The sequence below is a fragment of the Varroa destructor genome, unplaced genomic scaffold, assembly GCF_002443255.2.
Source record: "Varroa destructor unplaced genomic scaffold, Vdes_3.0 BEIS01000007.1, whole genome shotgun sequence".
Classification (NCBI taxonomy): Eukaryota; Metazoa; Arthropoda; class Arachnida; order Mesostigmata; family Varroidae; genus Varroa; species Varroa destructor.
In genome coordinates, this window is record NW_019211460.1 from 3478786 (window position 1) to 3494788 (window position 16003).

General features: G+C 38.9%; 1 protein-coding gene across 1 annotated transcript; it reads right to left on the reverse strand.

Moving 5' to 3' along the window:
* Nucleotides 1-2225: 2225 nt before the first annotated feature.
* Nucleotides 2226-12387, reverse strand: LOC111253929 (uncharacterized). The gene is made up of 5 exons (XM_086974393.1): nucleotides 8931-12387; nucleotides 7369-7505; nucleotides 6104-6727; nucleotides 3776-4550; nucleotides 2226-2511 (listed from the first exon to the last, which is right to left on the reverse strand). The coding sequence occupies exons 4-5, from the start codon at nucleotides 3991-3993 to the stop codon at nucleotides 2484-2486; spliced, it is 246 nt and encodes an 81-aa protein (XP_086830519.1). The 5' UTR covers nucleotides 3994-4550; nucleotides 6104-6727; nucleotides 7369-7505; nucleotides 8931-12387; the 3' UTR covers nucleotides 2226-2483.
* Between the last annotated feature and the right edge of the window lie 3616 nt (nucleotides 12388-16003).

Below are 16003 nucleotides of genomic sequence, written 5' to 3' on the forward strand. Positions count from 1 at the left end.
AATGAAGAACAAAGGGGAGCTGCTAAGTATATATATATATATATATATATATATATATATATATATATATATATTATATATATATATATATATGTTATAGGATACTAACAGTGGTTGCACCAAATGCTACTTAGAATAGTTCAAATAAAGATAGAAAACGGATACAATGGTGCGGATATAAGAAAATAAGCCATCGAAACGTGCGTGTAGCAACGCAGGTCGTATCGGTGACGACGACACTGTATTCTATAAAAGTAATTATCAATTTGTGTACTTGATTTAGGGTATAACGTGTAGGGGCGGTATCAATGGTGAAAATCTATACCACTTCCATGGAAAACTACATATGAGTACCAATATATGAAACAGTACCGAAAGTTATGGTTTTTTTGTTAAAGTCAGCCGATTTAGCTGACATGAGTGTCGTTGCTTTTAAATTAAGTACGCAGAATCGATTGCTGCTTGCTAGATTTATCTAGAAGTAACGCAGGTGTGATAAACTGATATTTTTTTGCCTATTATACCTATTTCATAAAAAAAGCATTTGAAATTCGTTAGGAAGCTAATAGTAAGCTAAGCGATTTGACAGGGAGAGCTTTAAATGCTAAAACACGGTCGTGCCGTACGTTAGTGAGCCGATGGCTTTAACAGCTGTAGAAAGCATTTTGTAATAATTGATTCACTTTCTTTGGTTGGGTAGATAATCCTATCAGCAACAAAGAGCTCACATTTGATAACAGAACATCATTAGCTTCGATGAGAACACACAGAATATGGTGAATATGATAAATAAAAAAGATATTTTCACGTAGAAAAACGTAGAAAATTTATTTTTGTCCTTATCTTTATGAATTTTATTTTAATTTCGGATTGTTTACTTTTAGAGGAACAGGATAACTAGGGATGTTGTGTGTATAGCAATCTCAGGGGTTAGGAACACTGGTGTTATGCCGAACGAGTTAAACAACAAGTGATAGAGATAACTGCGGTTCTGTACACGCTCATAAATAGAAAATGAGTTCCGTTTATTACTGTGTCTGTAAGAAAAGTAGGTTTGCAGTTAAATAAATCCTGGGCATCTGCAAGCTAGTAGGAACTTGTGGAGAAAATATATAAGGCTATAAAATTACGAAGTCCTAACACTAGCTGACCACACTCACACGAATAATAACAAGCCATTCGCATGTATTGCAGAATTTCCTGCACTTGCTAGCGCCTATATATCATATCGTTTCAAGGACTACAGCCTTTAAGGCTTAAGTTCAGCGTCCAGCTGTTTTGCACTCCTATTAGCCTGCTATAGTTAATTGTCCTTGTTATCCGTTGTAATTCCAAGTGGTTTTGCCAGCACGCAACGGGCAGCCTTCAAAGAGTTATTCGTGCTGGTGAGAAATTCCGAGTCCTATGTTAGAAAGGTCTCGTCACAGCTTTTTGGTTTTTCTGTGTCAGTCACCTATTGTACCGTTTTAGTCAATCCAATAGCTGCTGCAGCTTTTCAGTTGTCTACTATAATTTTATTAATTTATTTATTTTGCTTCGATCGTTTGCCTGCCTTCATTGAGGTAGCTTAGCTTCATGCGTTATTAATCTCGTTATACTGCAGGAATTGTTAGACTCTGTATTCAGTTCTGATCAGCTAACTGACTTCCAGTTACAACTAACACGCCATATCCATGCGACCCTATCGAGGCGTTTTCCCTCTAGAGTCAATCGGTTAGCTAGCGCAGCAGTGCGGATGTTAATTTTAAAATTTATTTCATATATTATCGCATGTTAAAGCTCTTTCGTTAAACGGATATTGTTTTCGACCCTTGGCAGGAATCCAATTTTGTGCCTATCGTGTAGAGCCACAAAAGCTAGGCAGCGTGCATTTCGATATTTCTTTGATTTCCTCTCTTATTAGGGACATTTTCGAGAGGAGCTGGACCTGCATACATCCAAACTAATTTGTTTGCTTAAGTAATAAGAAAATCATTCACTGATCGATTTTCGATGGTGCTGGGCCATATCGTGTGATCTTGTATTGTTGTTTCTAACTGCCGACTAGAGACCCTTTCTCTAATGCCTTACTATTTTGGTGCATCTTCACTAGAATTGCAGTCTAGATCTCCTGGTAATTAGTTTTATTTCAGTTCACTTGTTGTTTTTATCTGAGTGTTTATTAGACTGTGTTGTGTTTTCCGTATATCGATTTTAACTAGTTAACTGTATAACGATTCTCCGAGTCCACATAGTTACGTGGTTTATTTCGACACATTTTGATACAACGTTATTTAAATATACACAGGGAAATTGACATAATTTTTATATACATTATGTTGCTGGAAAAAACAGAAGGCAATGGAATCAATGAGCGTATCCGCTGATAGAATTAGCCTTTGCTTATTGACAAAGTCAATACAGCAGACGAGAAGTGGAAATATCTTGAGTCAAACGTCTCAACTTTCCCTACGATGAGAACAATCTTCAACTTGTTCGGACTTTCACCATCCGTAACCGTATCCATCGCCACTGTAATCACAAATTGAAAACAATTAAATCTGTATGGCCTGTTTTTTACCTATTGCTTTATATTTAATTACCTATTAGTATGGTAGGTGCAAATTTTTAAAGAGTTGCTAAGTTGACATTTAACTTAATTACTGACGTAATTAAGTAACGTTGTTGATAATATGCAGTAGTCAACTTTCTCCTTCATCATTTCGCATTCGATCAAAAGCTACTTTGTCGCAAATAATGACGCGCTATTTTTCGCTAGAAATTCAACAACAATGATAATAATAACTGTATCAGTTACTATGTACTATACATACAAGTCGAATCCTCGTTGAACCATCGAACATATGGCCAGCCATATGTAAGGAAAGTAATTTTATTGTTGTTATTTTACCTGTACGAGATGCAAACGCCCATCGATCAGTCGTCATAACATGTGGTCAGATAGTAACAATCTATGTTGGCAAGAAATGATAAGGCACATCAGAGATGTTGGAAACTTGGTAGAAAGCTATTTCCACACGCGCACCATTCTGAAGGCAAACCTTACTGTATTCGTTCGCCCCCTACCGAATTATGTGGACCATAGAGAGCACTCTGCTATGATATAACACTAACTCGTAGGTCGTCTAAATCAGTACGAATGGTATTACGTTCACCTGTGAATCATTTGTACGGTACAAGCTCACGGAACTTCAGTGTAAGGGCAGTGGAATTTAATTCGAAATTAAGCCATTGGTTTTGCGTGTTGTACAAGAAGAGTGAGCAGTTTTGTTGTGAAGATAGACAATAGAAGCTGCAACATATGCTTACCGAACCCTCGCGGTGTTCAGAGCAGTCTAACAATAGCCTGAATTAATATTATATATATAGGTCAACTTTAATGATAGATAATGTTAAAGCTTAACTGCACAGCGCCCATGTTGAGAGTACATGCTTATAATGTTTAAGATGAATTGCAATGCGTAAACTTAAATGTGATTAGTAAAGGAATTCAGAAGACCTGCTAATAATAATAACAAATAAAAACGCAGCTTGCGTTATTATGTTAAATAAGCCGGACGTTGATCCAACAGTCGCTATAATTATGCAGGCAGTTAGAACCGATTCGACGTTTTATGAGTCACTGGTAGGTGACGCGCAGGGCAATTAATGGTCTCATTGTTGTCCCAACTATTAGAAACTGTGCGAATAAAAACGGCTCTACATCTATATTGCAGGCAATTAAAAGCAAGGCCAAGTCATAAGGAGTTAAGGGCAAATTTGAAAGGTCACTCACTAGTTGTTCCACCCTCCATAGCTGTGTCCATAATTGTAGCCGCCGTGCTGAGATGCAAATAAAGCACCGGCGCCTACACCAAGGGCAGCTCCGGCGGCGCCGCCAGCTAGGACTGGTACGGCGAGCTTCTTAGCGACTTTCTTCGCGATCAGATGCCTAGCATCTAGGACCGAGATCGCCAGTGTTGTAAGGACAACAAGCAGAGTCAAGAGACGCATGTTTCTCGGAGCAGGAGCGTTGGCTTTCGCTTTGTAGCAAACACCAAAACAGATGAATACTGCCTATTGTTTGCCGAGAATTTATATACTCTTGGTTTTTATGGGTGTTGGCATACGTACGCGTGGACTTTCGTATTCTCTTGGGCAAGGGACGCTGACTTTGGGTAAGATGGCGAAACTGTACATGTCAATTGAATAGCTTCAATGAACGGAAGGGTCCAGAAGCCAAGAAGAACGAATGAATAAGCGAATATTGGAAACGTGGGTCCTTGCTTTCAGCCTGTACCGGCCATCGTTTGACATGTCGGTGCGCGTTCGGACTACCCTGGGGCTGCCCCAGGATTTAGCGGCGAAGCTAAATCGACCGTACGTGCTTTAGTATGTATCTCCTGTATTTGGATAGCTTAGCGAAGCTTCGCCGACGGACAAATTATCGTTACATAAGAGAAGGGGCAGCAGAGCTGTCGATGTAAGGGGACTTTCCGAGAAGCAGCGATTCCGAAGGACTTCTATCCAGTATTACATTAACAAGTCGTTGTCTTTATTTCATCTGCGATCTGCGAATTGGCCCAGAGAAAGTAGCGATAAAAACGGATGATGTAAGAATTACATTAATCAATCGGTATAGTCAGGCCAGAAACTGTATTAGTACTGTGTTTTTTATTCGGCTTAACGGCGAAGGACGTAGTTCAACGGAACCGCATCTATCCTCTCATCTCAAACGAATCGTAGAATCAAAGGTTGATGCTAAAACGACCAATGATAAGCGAACCCATGTCAGCTAACAGAATATAACCGCTATATACCGCAGAAGAATATTGGTCAAGCCCTTCGATGCACTGCAATGCGATCCTGATCAAATTATAAACACTTCTCTCTAGACTACGGAAACTCCGACAAACCAAATCGTAATGTTAAACTAAACTACTCATCGCTTGGTCAAGAGCCTCAGGCGGGCGAAGATCTTAGTAGGTCAGTATTCTAATGGGACATACAATTTGATTTTCAGTATTGTTCTATGTGTTAAATACAATAAAGCCTACTCTATCTTTGCAACGTATCTTGTTTACATTACCATGTAGCACTAATGAAGTATTAGTGCGGCTTTGTAGATCAAAATAATATAATGTTTCGACAATCTGTTCACTTCTACCGTAGTCAGCATAGTTTTAAAAGGGGAAAATTGGCCAGACTCATTTCAGACAGGTCAGCTACTTGAACCAACCTGTACTCATTTTTTCAACGTCAACCAAAATCAACTAGAGTAAGTACCGCTGCGCCATCTGGGATGGCACCAAAAACATTTAAAGTCGTCGAATATTAAAAAAAAGTATAATCAAATATAGTTCATGTTGGTACTTATCCAAAACAAAATTGTCTAGATAGTTTAAGTGGCAGATCGATAATTAAAGTAATTTTTCTAAAAATGAATTCATGTGTTAGCTAAAATGCTTACAAATCTGCACCGAAAAGCTTCAATTTTCAAAAAAAAAAATCGATCTTAATAAAGTTGGTTTAACAAAATGCATTCAAATACATCCCGAAAACGTGTGGGCAAACTTTGAGAGTTACACGCGTTTATTTGTCGATAGCGGATAGCATACACCTAAAAATTTCCGTCTAGAAGGCACTAACGGATTGTGTACATTACAACTACGTAAAAGAGGTCGTCATAACTTTGAGGAAAAATGTCATTTAAGTGGACTGCAAACACTTAGTCGTCTTATATTGTCACCCAAAAACCTCGATTGAAGTACAGATGTTGTAACGCCAATATGAGAAACTGACCAAAGGCTTAAATTGTCATATTGTTAATTTACCATGATGAGCCTTAGTCCGCTAAATTAGACTCGAACTATATAAACAAGTAAATAATAGTTTTTGCAATATGAATGCCTGTTGTAACATTCAGTAATAGGTTATCTCGGATAATTATAGGAAATGCAATAGATCGATAAAATCCGCTGTTCAGTTAAGCCGAAGTTTGAACGTTGTTTTGAATTGCGCCTGATCAAAACTATAATCTCCTAGTTTCTAAATAAAATACTGAATATAGCTCAAATACGCTCAATACTATCGTTTAACCAATTAGAGTTAGAAAACGACAAACCTTTCAGCTACGGCAGCTACGTCTTCAAGGTATTGAATAAATCTGGCACACGCACTGTTCCTTGGTGCTTGCTTTTTCTCGCTAGATAGCCATGGTTGCTGAATAGTCCTACATCTAGGTAGCACTTCTGCTGCTTATTTTCGGCAATTCAAGGCCATCTAGAAGCCTCTAGAGCCGTAAATGGGTGACTTCGGACTTGTTTCACATTCACATATATATTCACATATATATGTATATATATACACATATATATTCACGTTTTGTTTATTTTATGCGTACTTTTTGAAAGGATTCTTGTCTGATCAAAGAAAAAAAAACGTGCGGTCCTGATAGAATTGGAAGTTCTGCTGATGTTAAATCGGCTCGTTGTTCCGATATTCTCGTTTTTATTAAGCTTTCCCTCCTGCCAATGCGGTGTTTTTTGGCATTAGTTTATTTTTAGCAGTGAAACTGACAACCTGTTTGTGTGTTTGACATCCTGGCCGTATGCCATAATTTTTACCGTACGCATGCTACCTTGCTCTTCGTTTTATATTCTTTAGGCCACCAAGAGTCACTGGTAGGGGAACTCTTCGATCTGTCCTCCGGATCTGCGTCTGGCAAAACCAAGGCGTCGCCATTCTCCTGATTCGAGTCAATCGAAATAATTTTGATATTAGAGATTAGGATACTTTAGCTTTCATTGAGCTTAGTAGTAGCTCAAAGTAGAAAACTCTAGTTCAAGTGACTCATAAATATGGGATAACAAAATAAATAATACGGATAATATAATTTTTCATTAAGTACATAAAATACGTGAAGTTTTGAAACGAAGAAAAACGCATCTAAAAAGAGGATTAAAGATAGCAGCGTGAGTGAATGCTTTCCGGAGCCATTGCAAATAGATTTCGGAGACCGAATTAAAAAAACTAACTGTTTGATAAAAACGTAACCTCTATTTGTGATATTTATATCGCATTTCTCAAACTAAGCCTATAAATGTTCATCTATGAGGACTAAAATGAAAACCTTTTGCGTAACTCATCTTTTTTTCTAAAGGGTTTCTCAGCTCTAGCTTATAAACAAAATGGGTTGGTCCCTACGAAATGCAAAGCAACCTCTTTTATCTTTTGCTCTTTATTTAAAATTTGAAAACGGTCGCTGGGGCATAGAGCCAGCAAGTATATGTGACCATATTTTTTTCTATAGTATATCTATATATGGTATCCACCTTTGCCAGTTTTCGCATCACTCAACTGTTTCATTTGATTGTATGGCAAACGTACCTTTGCAATTATATCCGGTTTGTTAGGCCGTCCTAACAGCGACTCATTGCTAGCAGCCATTTAAAAAGTCGTATTGACGTTTGTGTTGCATCCGCGTCCGAGCTTTTCAAGTAAGCGTTTGATCATGATGCCTTTGTCTATAATAAAAAAACTTCGTCAGATACGACACCTGGCTGAAATAATTAACTACAACGGGACAATTGACCTATTCATTTGTGGGTTTGGTGGTTACTTAGCAGTTAATGAATAAATTCACCCGATAGTGGCTAGGTATACGAGTGGTAAAGCATATGGGTGTGCCCACATTAAACCATTACTATTATATTTATTTGTTACTATTTTAAGCAATTGATATTTATTCACTAAATTATTTAGATGGCATTATTCTTTGCTCGTCAGCAAAAATGATAGCTTCAGTCACCTATCTCGTTTCTCTTCGTGCGCTCGAGAATTAGATAAGCCTTTTCTAAATTTGAGCTGCGGCACATAATGGCATAACGACATAGTGGAAGGAGACAATCGTATATGCGAAGGAAAAACACATTAAATCGTTTTCTTTAAATTTAGAAATTAAAACGATCCACATGCGGAGCATCGTTTATTCAGCTGAAATCCTAATCTACTGCATTCAAATATGGTCCATGGGTCCTACTTAAACTTTCTAAGTGACACACTGATTTGTTACCAATCAATCAAGTGTTTGATATAAAAGAATTAAGTTGTAGAAACCGTCGAAGCCAACATCATTAGTATGCAACGTTGCGACCCTGCGGCACTTATATTTTGAGTGTCAGGGTCATCTTTCAACATAACATTTTTACGACGCCGAAAGAGAGCTGATCAGAAGTTGATCGTTGATTTGGCAAGGCAATATCCTATTTAACGAGTTATTGTATATAAAAATACATACAAGCGCTTGTAATAACAGGTACTTTCATTCATAGCGAACGTGTTGATTTGGAAAGATATTGGCAGAAAAAAAGTCAGACAGAGAAAATTTGTAACGTTGAATTAGGCCAAAACTGTCGTTATAAAACAGCTGTGAGATGCACGACAACAAAGGTCGTATTTTCTCGTTCCATGAGGTTTATCACACAAGCTCATTGAACTCTGTACAATAACATAAGTTAATTTCAACTTGCTACTGCACCAGTCTCCATACGAGAATGGTTTTTGCACGGCAGTATCATAATTAGTACATTGTCGACAAAAGTGTAACTTGACAATTACTGTGAAGAGAAAGCTATAGTCGGGAAGAATAATTTCTCAGCTAGGACCAACTGAAACAAAAATGACCTCCTGCACCTGCTGAAGTCTTCTTTCTAAGCGGGGAGTTCTTTTGTTTAAAGCACAAGGCTGCTTAGATTTCTCTTTTTCCATTTAGTGGTCAACCAACTTATGCAGGTATTGATAATCCTCAATCGTATCATAATCCCTACATTAGCGGAACTATAATCCGTATCAACTAGAGTGCCACGTTAAATTATGTGGACAAACAGCGCGATGAAAGACACTGTGTGTGAGAGCGGTTAACGGAACGGACGAAGTAAATCTCGACTTACTTCGGGGGATGACCGGTTCCACGCATCAGGCAGCTTGTCGCATAATCGGGCGCCTAGGATTATACTGTCTAATACGGCTGCTGCCAGGCTGTACACGAGCTCCTGTGCGGGGATTGGTGATGACGACGCTCATGATAGCAGTGCGGACGCCAAGGCGGAGGCGTTCCAGTTGATCGCGAACGAAACATAGGTTTGGTCGTAATTAAAATGACACATCCGTTATGTGTTTACAGTTCGATAATCAGAAGGGTATGCTATGAAAAATCTTACTAGCTTTCAAAACATGCGGATTATGAAAATTCTGAAACTATATATAACATGCTTACTACTTACTATATGATAATGTGTTACATTTCAAATATAGTAATTAGAGTGCGCAGAAGACGGATTGTGATTTTAGCAATAACGATAGTTTTACCATAGTGCGACCGCTAAAATTGCCGTCTGAAAACTCTCGCGCCTTTGTTGCAATCAAGCATAGTTCAATGTTAACGGTTAGTGAACCACTGAGTAATTTACAAAAAGATAAGCAGAGAACGGAGATACGGGTGCTTGCAAGTTTGCCGTGTGTATTCGCTATTCTAGCATGCATCTTTGGCCGCGTATGGTCTGGAAACTATATAAGAAAGCTCACCCGAAATATTCTTATTGGAAAAACAATAGCCGTGATCAACGCGGCATGATTATGAAGATAGTATTCGGCTACTGGGTAGATACGTCTTCTCTAAGTAACATTGTTTCAGTTTGGTCGCGACCTTTCACGACGAGGTCTGTCTGACAGTGTCGCCGCTTGTTAACAAGGTGCATGATCACTGGAAAAATATCCCTTAAACTGCCTGTTACTGTTCAACAGATACAAATCACTGTTACTTGTTCAGGGTGGCTTTTTGCACTTTCGAATGGGAAAAGTAGCTGTCTAAGGCGGATGTTTTTTATTGAGGTGTTTCCTCGTTAAGTAGGCCAAGCCTACCTAATAAATAGATATCGGCTCCGTGCATACGCCTATATTTTGGCAAGTGAATACGTTATCGCCGAACCACACCGAAAATAAGCCACGTGATTTATTGTACTGTTTTCCATATTACCGAATTATATCCTGATCTATATAATTAGTGTATATTATATATGCGGCAAAACTGTTTTGATAGTTTCTGGTATGTAAAGCTGGCCCGCCTGGAAAAGCTCATTTTTATGATTAAAAATTGGAAAAATATTTTGGGTTAGTAACAATGTTTCTTGACTTGTGTATCCGGTAGACAATATCAGGTTGCCCCTGTTGAAGCTCATGTACGGCACTGCAATCCTTTACCGTCGGCATCTCGGTATTCAAAAAGTAGCCGCGACAATCACACGGCCCTGCTATCGTATACACACAAAATACACTCGCTCTAGACACACGGTAGTCAATACTTCTTTCACGTCTAATAGAAAGCGACAAATTATGTTCGCCACATTAGTCAAGTAGATTTCTGAGCGTATATTATGATGTAGAAATAAAGTGCCCTTGACTTCCAATTTAAAAAAAATCGATATTTTCTATTTTGTTTTTGTTCACTCTCAGAGGAAAAAAGTTGTTTCCTTTTTCCTCTCGAAGATTAAGCGCAACAGGAATAATAGTTCAATAATAAGCAACAAGAGATTCGACAAATAGATAATGCTTTCTGGCGGTGTAGAGCAGACTTCGTTGAGACTCGTTATGCAGTCGTTGAATTCTTGTTTGTCTGCGACGGAACTTTATTTCACTCAGAGGTGTTGCCTCATTTGATTGTAATGACAATAATTCACCTTTTGTCCGATACGAATAACTAACTGGAACCGGCTCGGTACCAGGATAAAGCTAACGCCGACCCCCGTCGATAGATACACGTTTTTTTGTTATCGGCTAGCTGATGATAGGGCCGCTCTCCAACTTCCTAATGGCTAAAAATAATTTTTCATTACATCTAAAAAAGTTGAATCTAACAAAACTCTAAGGCTATGCTAATCATATTATCTTTATCAATAATTTACAATTGCCGTTCACTGTCAGGTAAGAAAAGCCACCCTAAGCGAAAAGCATTTGCCAGAAAAAAAATTCGTAATTAAGCCTTAGTTGTGATTCCACAGGCAGAACAAACATATTTGATTCGATGTCATCCAGTTTGACTTCAAAAAAGAGCGCGAATTTTTTTACATAAAGGCCTGTATTATTGTTTTTTGCCGACAAATCAAACAGTTTTGATTCTATTTTCGAAAAATTATTATTATTAATTTCGAAAAATTTCGAAAATGGGAGTCCTTGTCGGTAGCTCGCATCGCTAACGCTCTGCTGGCGACGGCAAAACCTGACCAAACGATTGGGTTCTCTATTGCAAACATTCTGTATTACCTATAAATAAGAAAAAAATCAACTATTTTGAAAAATGTGCACATTTTTTTATCATCGTATTTGGAGTTGGCCTTCGATCTACTTGAAAGACGCGTCGTGGTGCTTTCCTGCAATAATACAACAATACGCATAGTCGCCCGGGTTCGAGGAATTCAAAACAACTTCCATGGATCCGTAGAGTTCGGCCTTCGCCATTTAGCATTGCTTGTGATCGGAGTAGAATAAAACGAAGAACTTAATGCATGGGGCACAATTTAGAGAGCAGAAGGCATAAAGGCTATATTCATCATCGTTTTGTTTACTGCTGTTCGGGCCTTTTTCGGAGAATCGAAGTGTATCGACGGCCACCGCTGTGTTTTTTCAGTTTATAAGCAAACATGTTACTTCTACATTACTGTAGGTACGAACTTAAGAATTTCCTTGTTTTAGGTCTTGACTATCCTAACAAACGTTAAAAATAAATCCGGGGTCACATATTAGCGTTTTCTGCTGAAAAAAACTGGACCTTGCTTTACAAAAAAAGGTTGGGAAAACGCTGCACAAGAAGACCAAAAAAAAGGTGCTACCTATACGAAATAAAGTATGCTTTGTAGCTATAGAAATACATAGTACTCCAATATGTAAATGTTAAGCAAACCTTTGTTTTAGGATATGCAGTCATCGAATGCTACATATAAATACAACTAAATGGACACCTGCGATAAGAACTTGTTACGTTCGTGATTTAGGGATATCACTGTTCGAAAAAATATGGTTGAAGACAAATCGTGCCGCCTAAAAGTTGTGGTAATACATACATAATTTTGTAATCCGTCATAAAACAGGTCAACTCAGCGGTGTTTAAAAGTTTTTTTTATTCAGTGGAGAACAGAAATTTCACTCGAAATGGCCGGGCTACATCAGAACCTATCACAAATCAGTGATACCTGGATTTTTTTTTCCTAAAAGCAATGCTTCGAAGAACTATTTCGAAAAGATCGAAAATTGCAAAAGGTAAGAGAATCATTAATCGAAGCAATATTAAAATAGTACATACGCCGCTTCCCCGTAATAGCTTAGTGTGTAAGGTATTTATGTGCTAATCTTAGTGACATGTCGTCGCATAGGATTGAACCCGGGTATAGACATATTGCGTTTCGTCGTGGGAGTCAGCTGTTTGATCGAACGCTTAATGGCGGTACCGGACGTAAAATTTGAGATGTAGAGAGTCAACACGCCTTGTGCGATACTTTTTTTTTTTATACGACATTGAAATCGTGCACTCCTCATTTGATTTTAGCGGTTTCCTCCTGCGCAGAAGCAACTTGAGCATCAAACGTTGTTAATCCAAAGTCGACACCTTTAAGGAGCACTCGACTTTCACTCGACAGTAGATCAAAAAGCTGCCGTTCATCCTGTGCGCGCTGCCCCTAATGGCAAATCCGTCTTTTAAATGTAAGAGTTTGTTCTTCTCACAACAGGCATTGCAGTATGATGATGTATGGTAACTATGCCAGGCATATTATTTAGTACAATGAAAATGTAGGCACAACATATCATTGTAATGCTAAGGTTTTCGATTATGCTCAAGACGAACGTTTCATTTAGTTCTCCCGTTATGACAAATATGAATAATTCATATTATTATTATTGATTGCGACTCGATAGGTGGTACGTATTTACGAGTGTCGCCCTAAAAAAGGACCTGTATGTATATATGCCGTTAAGACAAACATCTACCGGCAAAATATAAGGCCTGTTCATAACCTCTCCTTTTATCTGACTCTTATCCATCATTTCGATAACGATGAACATTGACGGACTTCCGGCTCCGTTTTGGACCATTCGCTTACTAGGTGAATGGGTCTGAATAAATGGGGATAATTTCAAAGCGCAATGCATAGGCTGTGCGCCACCTATGGCATCGTGTAAATAGCGACCTAGATTATTTTTAGTTCGGCCTACCTTTGCCACATGGCATACGACATTTTCACGTTGCAATATACTCAACACCGTTTTTGTCAATTTTTTACTTGAAATTCCAACAAAGCTCGCCTGGTTTAAACGGCTCATAATATAAAACTTCTTTTAAATCACACCAAACTTAGAGCATTACCTCTTGATCGTGAATATTTTCCCTCAGTGGAGGTGGATGCCAGCCCACGATTTAGCCACTGATTTTTGCAAAGTTTCGGGAATACGTACTGCCTAGTGTGGCTGACTCGCAAACGCATCAGACTCGAAGACCCCTTAACCCTTCTCCTCTTAGAGTCGGCACAGCGTTAGCATTACTTCCATGCATTGGAAGAAATGTCGTGTGTCTATCCGCTCAATGTTCCTAGTTAGTAGCATTTACAGGGAAGTAGCTTAGTTTCACTTTCCAGGCATCGCTTAGGCTGGCCAGTACTTCAGCTCGGCTTTGTGTCTTTTTTACTCAACAGCGGCTAACATTTAGATTGTTCACTATTGCGGCGTCAACAAATTTTAGCGAGTTTTTTCGAGTTTACTTGTGTAAGGCAACTTGAAGTTTACATTGAGGTCCTCTTCCAGGGAAACAGCGTGGTCTCTAAACAGGCTTGCCTGATAGCTTGAATGCTGAGTCGCGACGACTTGATTGACGTCGCTTTCCAACTTATTTTTGCGACAGATTTTATTATTGTCTGATCTGTTCCAGTTCCGTATTTGTTTTGAATTTTACTTGCACTTCTAATGACACAGCCGTATCAATTGACTTGATCTCCTGAGCCCCCTGCTGAACTTTTCGTCCCGTTTATTATACTTGGTTCAATACGAGGTATGGAGCTATTTTGGCTTGTAGGATTCATTTGATAGGAACATTTTGCAGAATATAGAATTGTTTAACATCCCAACGGTTCGCTTCGGAAATTGCGTTTAATTCGCCGTTGTTCGAGAGTAAGTAGTTCCAGATACCCATAGCAGTCGGCCATTTTTTCCATGCCTGTCCAAAGTTTAGTCCACGTATCGACTGCAAGTTTTCCTGTGGAACGGTCTATAATTTTAACGCATTGCACGGGGCATTCGAATCCGAACAGCGTATCGAAGGCCTTATAGTGCGTTTTGCAGACTCGCTTCATGAATTTTTTTCTATGCCGCACCATAGCGATTTATGCTAGGCCATTTCATAGAGAGTCTGTAATTGTACCCTCTATAAACTTGAGAATTTAAGTTTCAAGTGCCCTACATTTCAGCCAGACAGACTTCAGTGTCGTTATTTTTCCATAGACCTGACCCGTATGATTTACATTTTGGTCATGAACCAATTAGCTTTTCGCAGTCCCTCCCCCTTCGCACGTTATACAGTGGTAGAAACTGTTTGCACAGTACACACCTATAGGTCTGCGACCGCTAGACCTCTGTTAGCCTTTTATAATCTTAGCGAAACAAGTGTGTCGTGCGGCCGACCTGGTTTTTGCCACGTCTGATACAAAAATTTGTCAGCATTGCGAGAGCGCTCGAATTGAATGCCAATTCCTTGCATGTTTTCTTTGAGCCCAATTCGACAAGTGTGTTCCGCCGGTTACTCTGGGGGTGTTTTCACCAAGAAGTCTGTGGGATGCTTTGCAAACATTTGACTAACAATCGTCGGTGACCAGCGTAAATCATGTCTAGTTTCTACAGAGCAGAGCAGAGCAAGCTAAAGTGGACAAGCGCTTTGCACAACCGTTAGTGGTTTTAACAATAATGTTTTCAAGCCACGCTCCACACTACAGCACTGTGTCTTCATTTATTTACACCACCTAGAAAGTTAGTACGATTGCTTGTCTAGCAGCATTTGTTCTCAAACTTCATTTCGCCAACTTCCCTATCTTCACGTATTAATAACAGGCAGCTAGCAGATGTTGCTTTGTAAGCTAGGACGCCATTCTTTTTAACGTCCGACATGAAAAAGGAATGAACTGCAGAGCGCCAAAGTCAAATAACTCTAATTTCGATTGTTAAAAAGACACGTTTTAGTACGACAACTATATGGCAGTGTTGTAGGGACATAGGTATACGTACACTGGGTATGATATTGGTTCGCCGGCTGACTGGCCCATGCCGTAAAACTCGATATCGAGATGCGATCATTCTACTACGGTAATGGTGCAGCTCTGTTTTAGATTCGGAAACAAAGTTACAAAACGACCTACGTGGATTTTGTCTGCCGGAGGCGTTCTACTCGCTCGATTGGCTGCAGGCGTGCTACGTGACGCCTGTGGACAGAAATTAATGTAGAATAGAAATTAATTTTGAACTTTGCCGCCTATGCAAGTTCACAAATCAATTAGGTTATATCCAGGTTTGTTTTAAAAGGAATCTGCCATAATTGACAGGTTTCGGACAAAGAAGTTCAGTGATATGCGCGTGTTTTCTAAGCTTTTCACCAATTTCTTTTCCGATATAGCGTTGAAGATTTGCGTCTACTTTAAGGTCTATAAAATGCTGTAATACACTTCGCTTGTTGTATGCTTAATACCATAGATATATCAGAGGTAAACTATAGGAATCTGATAATTTGGACGACAAGCATCGTTTCGAGAAAATTTTGTTCTCTTCGTTTGTGATTCTGTGGTTTGGTCGTTTGCTTTCTTCAACGATTTAATAACAGTCTTCTCTCGTCCGTTTTAGTCGCTCACTATTTATTTGTACAGTGTCTTAATATTCAGTAGTGAAGAAATATCTGACCTTCATGCGCTTTTATAGCGTCATTTATCCGACGAATTTA

What these genes read in the sequence shown, in the direction of transcription:
- LOC111253929 (XM_086974393.1), bottom strand. Translation starts at nt 3,993, where the DNA reads ATGCGTCTCTTGACTCTGCTTGTTGTCCTTACAACACTGGCGATCTCG. An exon ending in TATGGAGGGTGGAACAACTA is followed by an intron (nt 2,512 to 3,775) that starts GTGAGTGACCTT and finishes TTGTGATTACAG; the next exon opens with TGGCGATGGATACGGTTACG.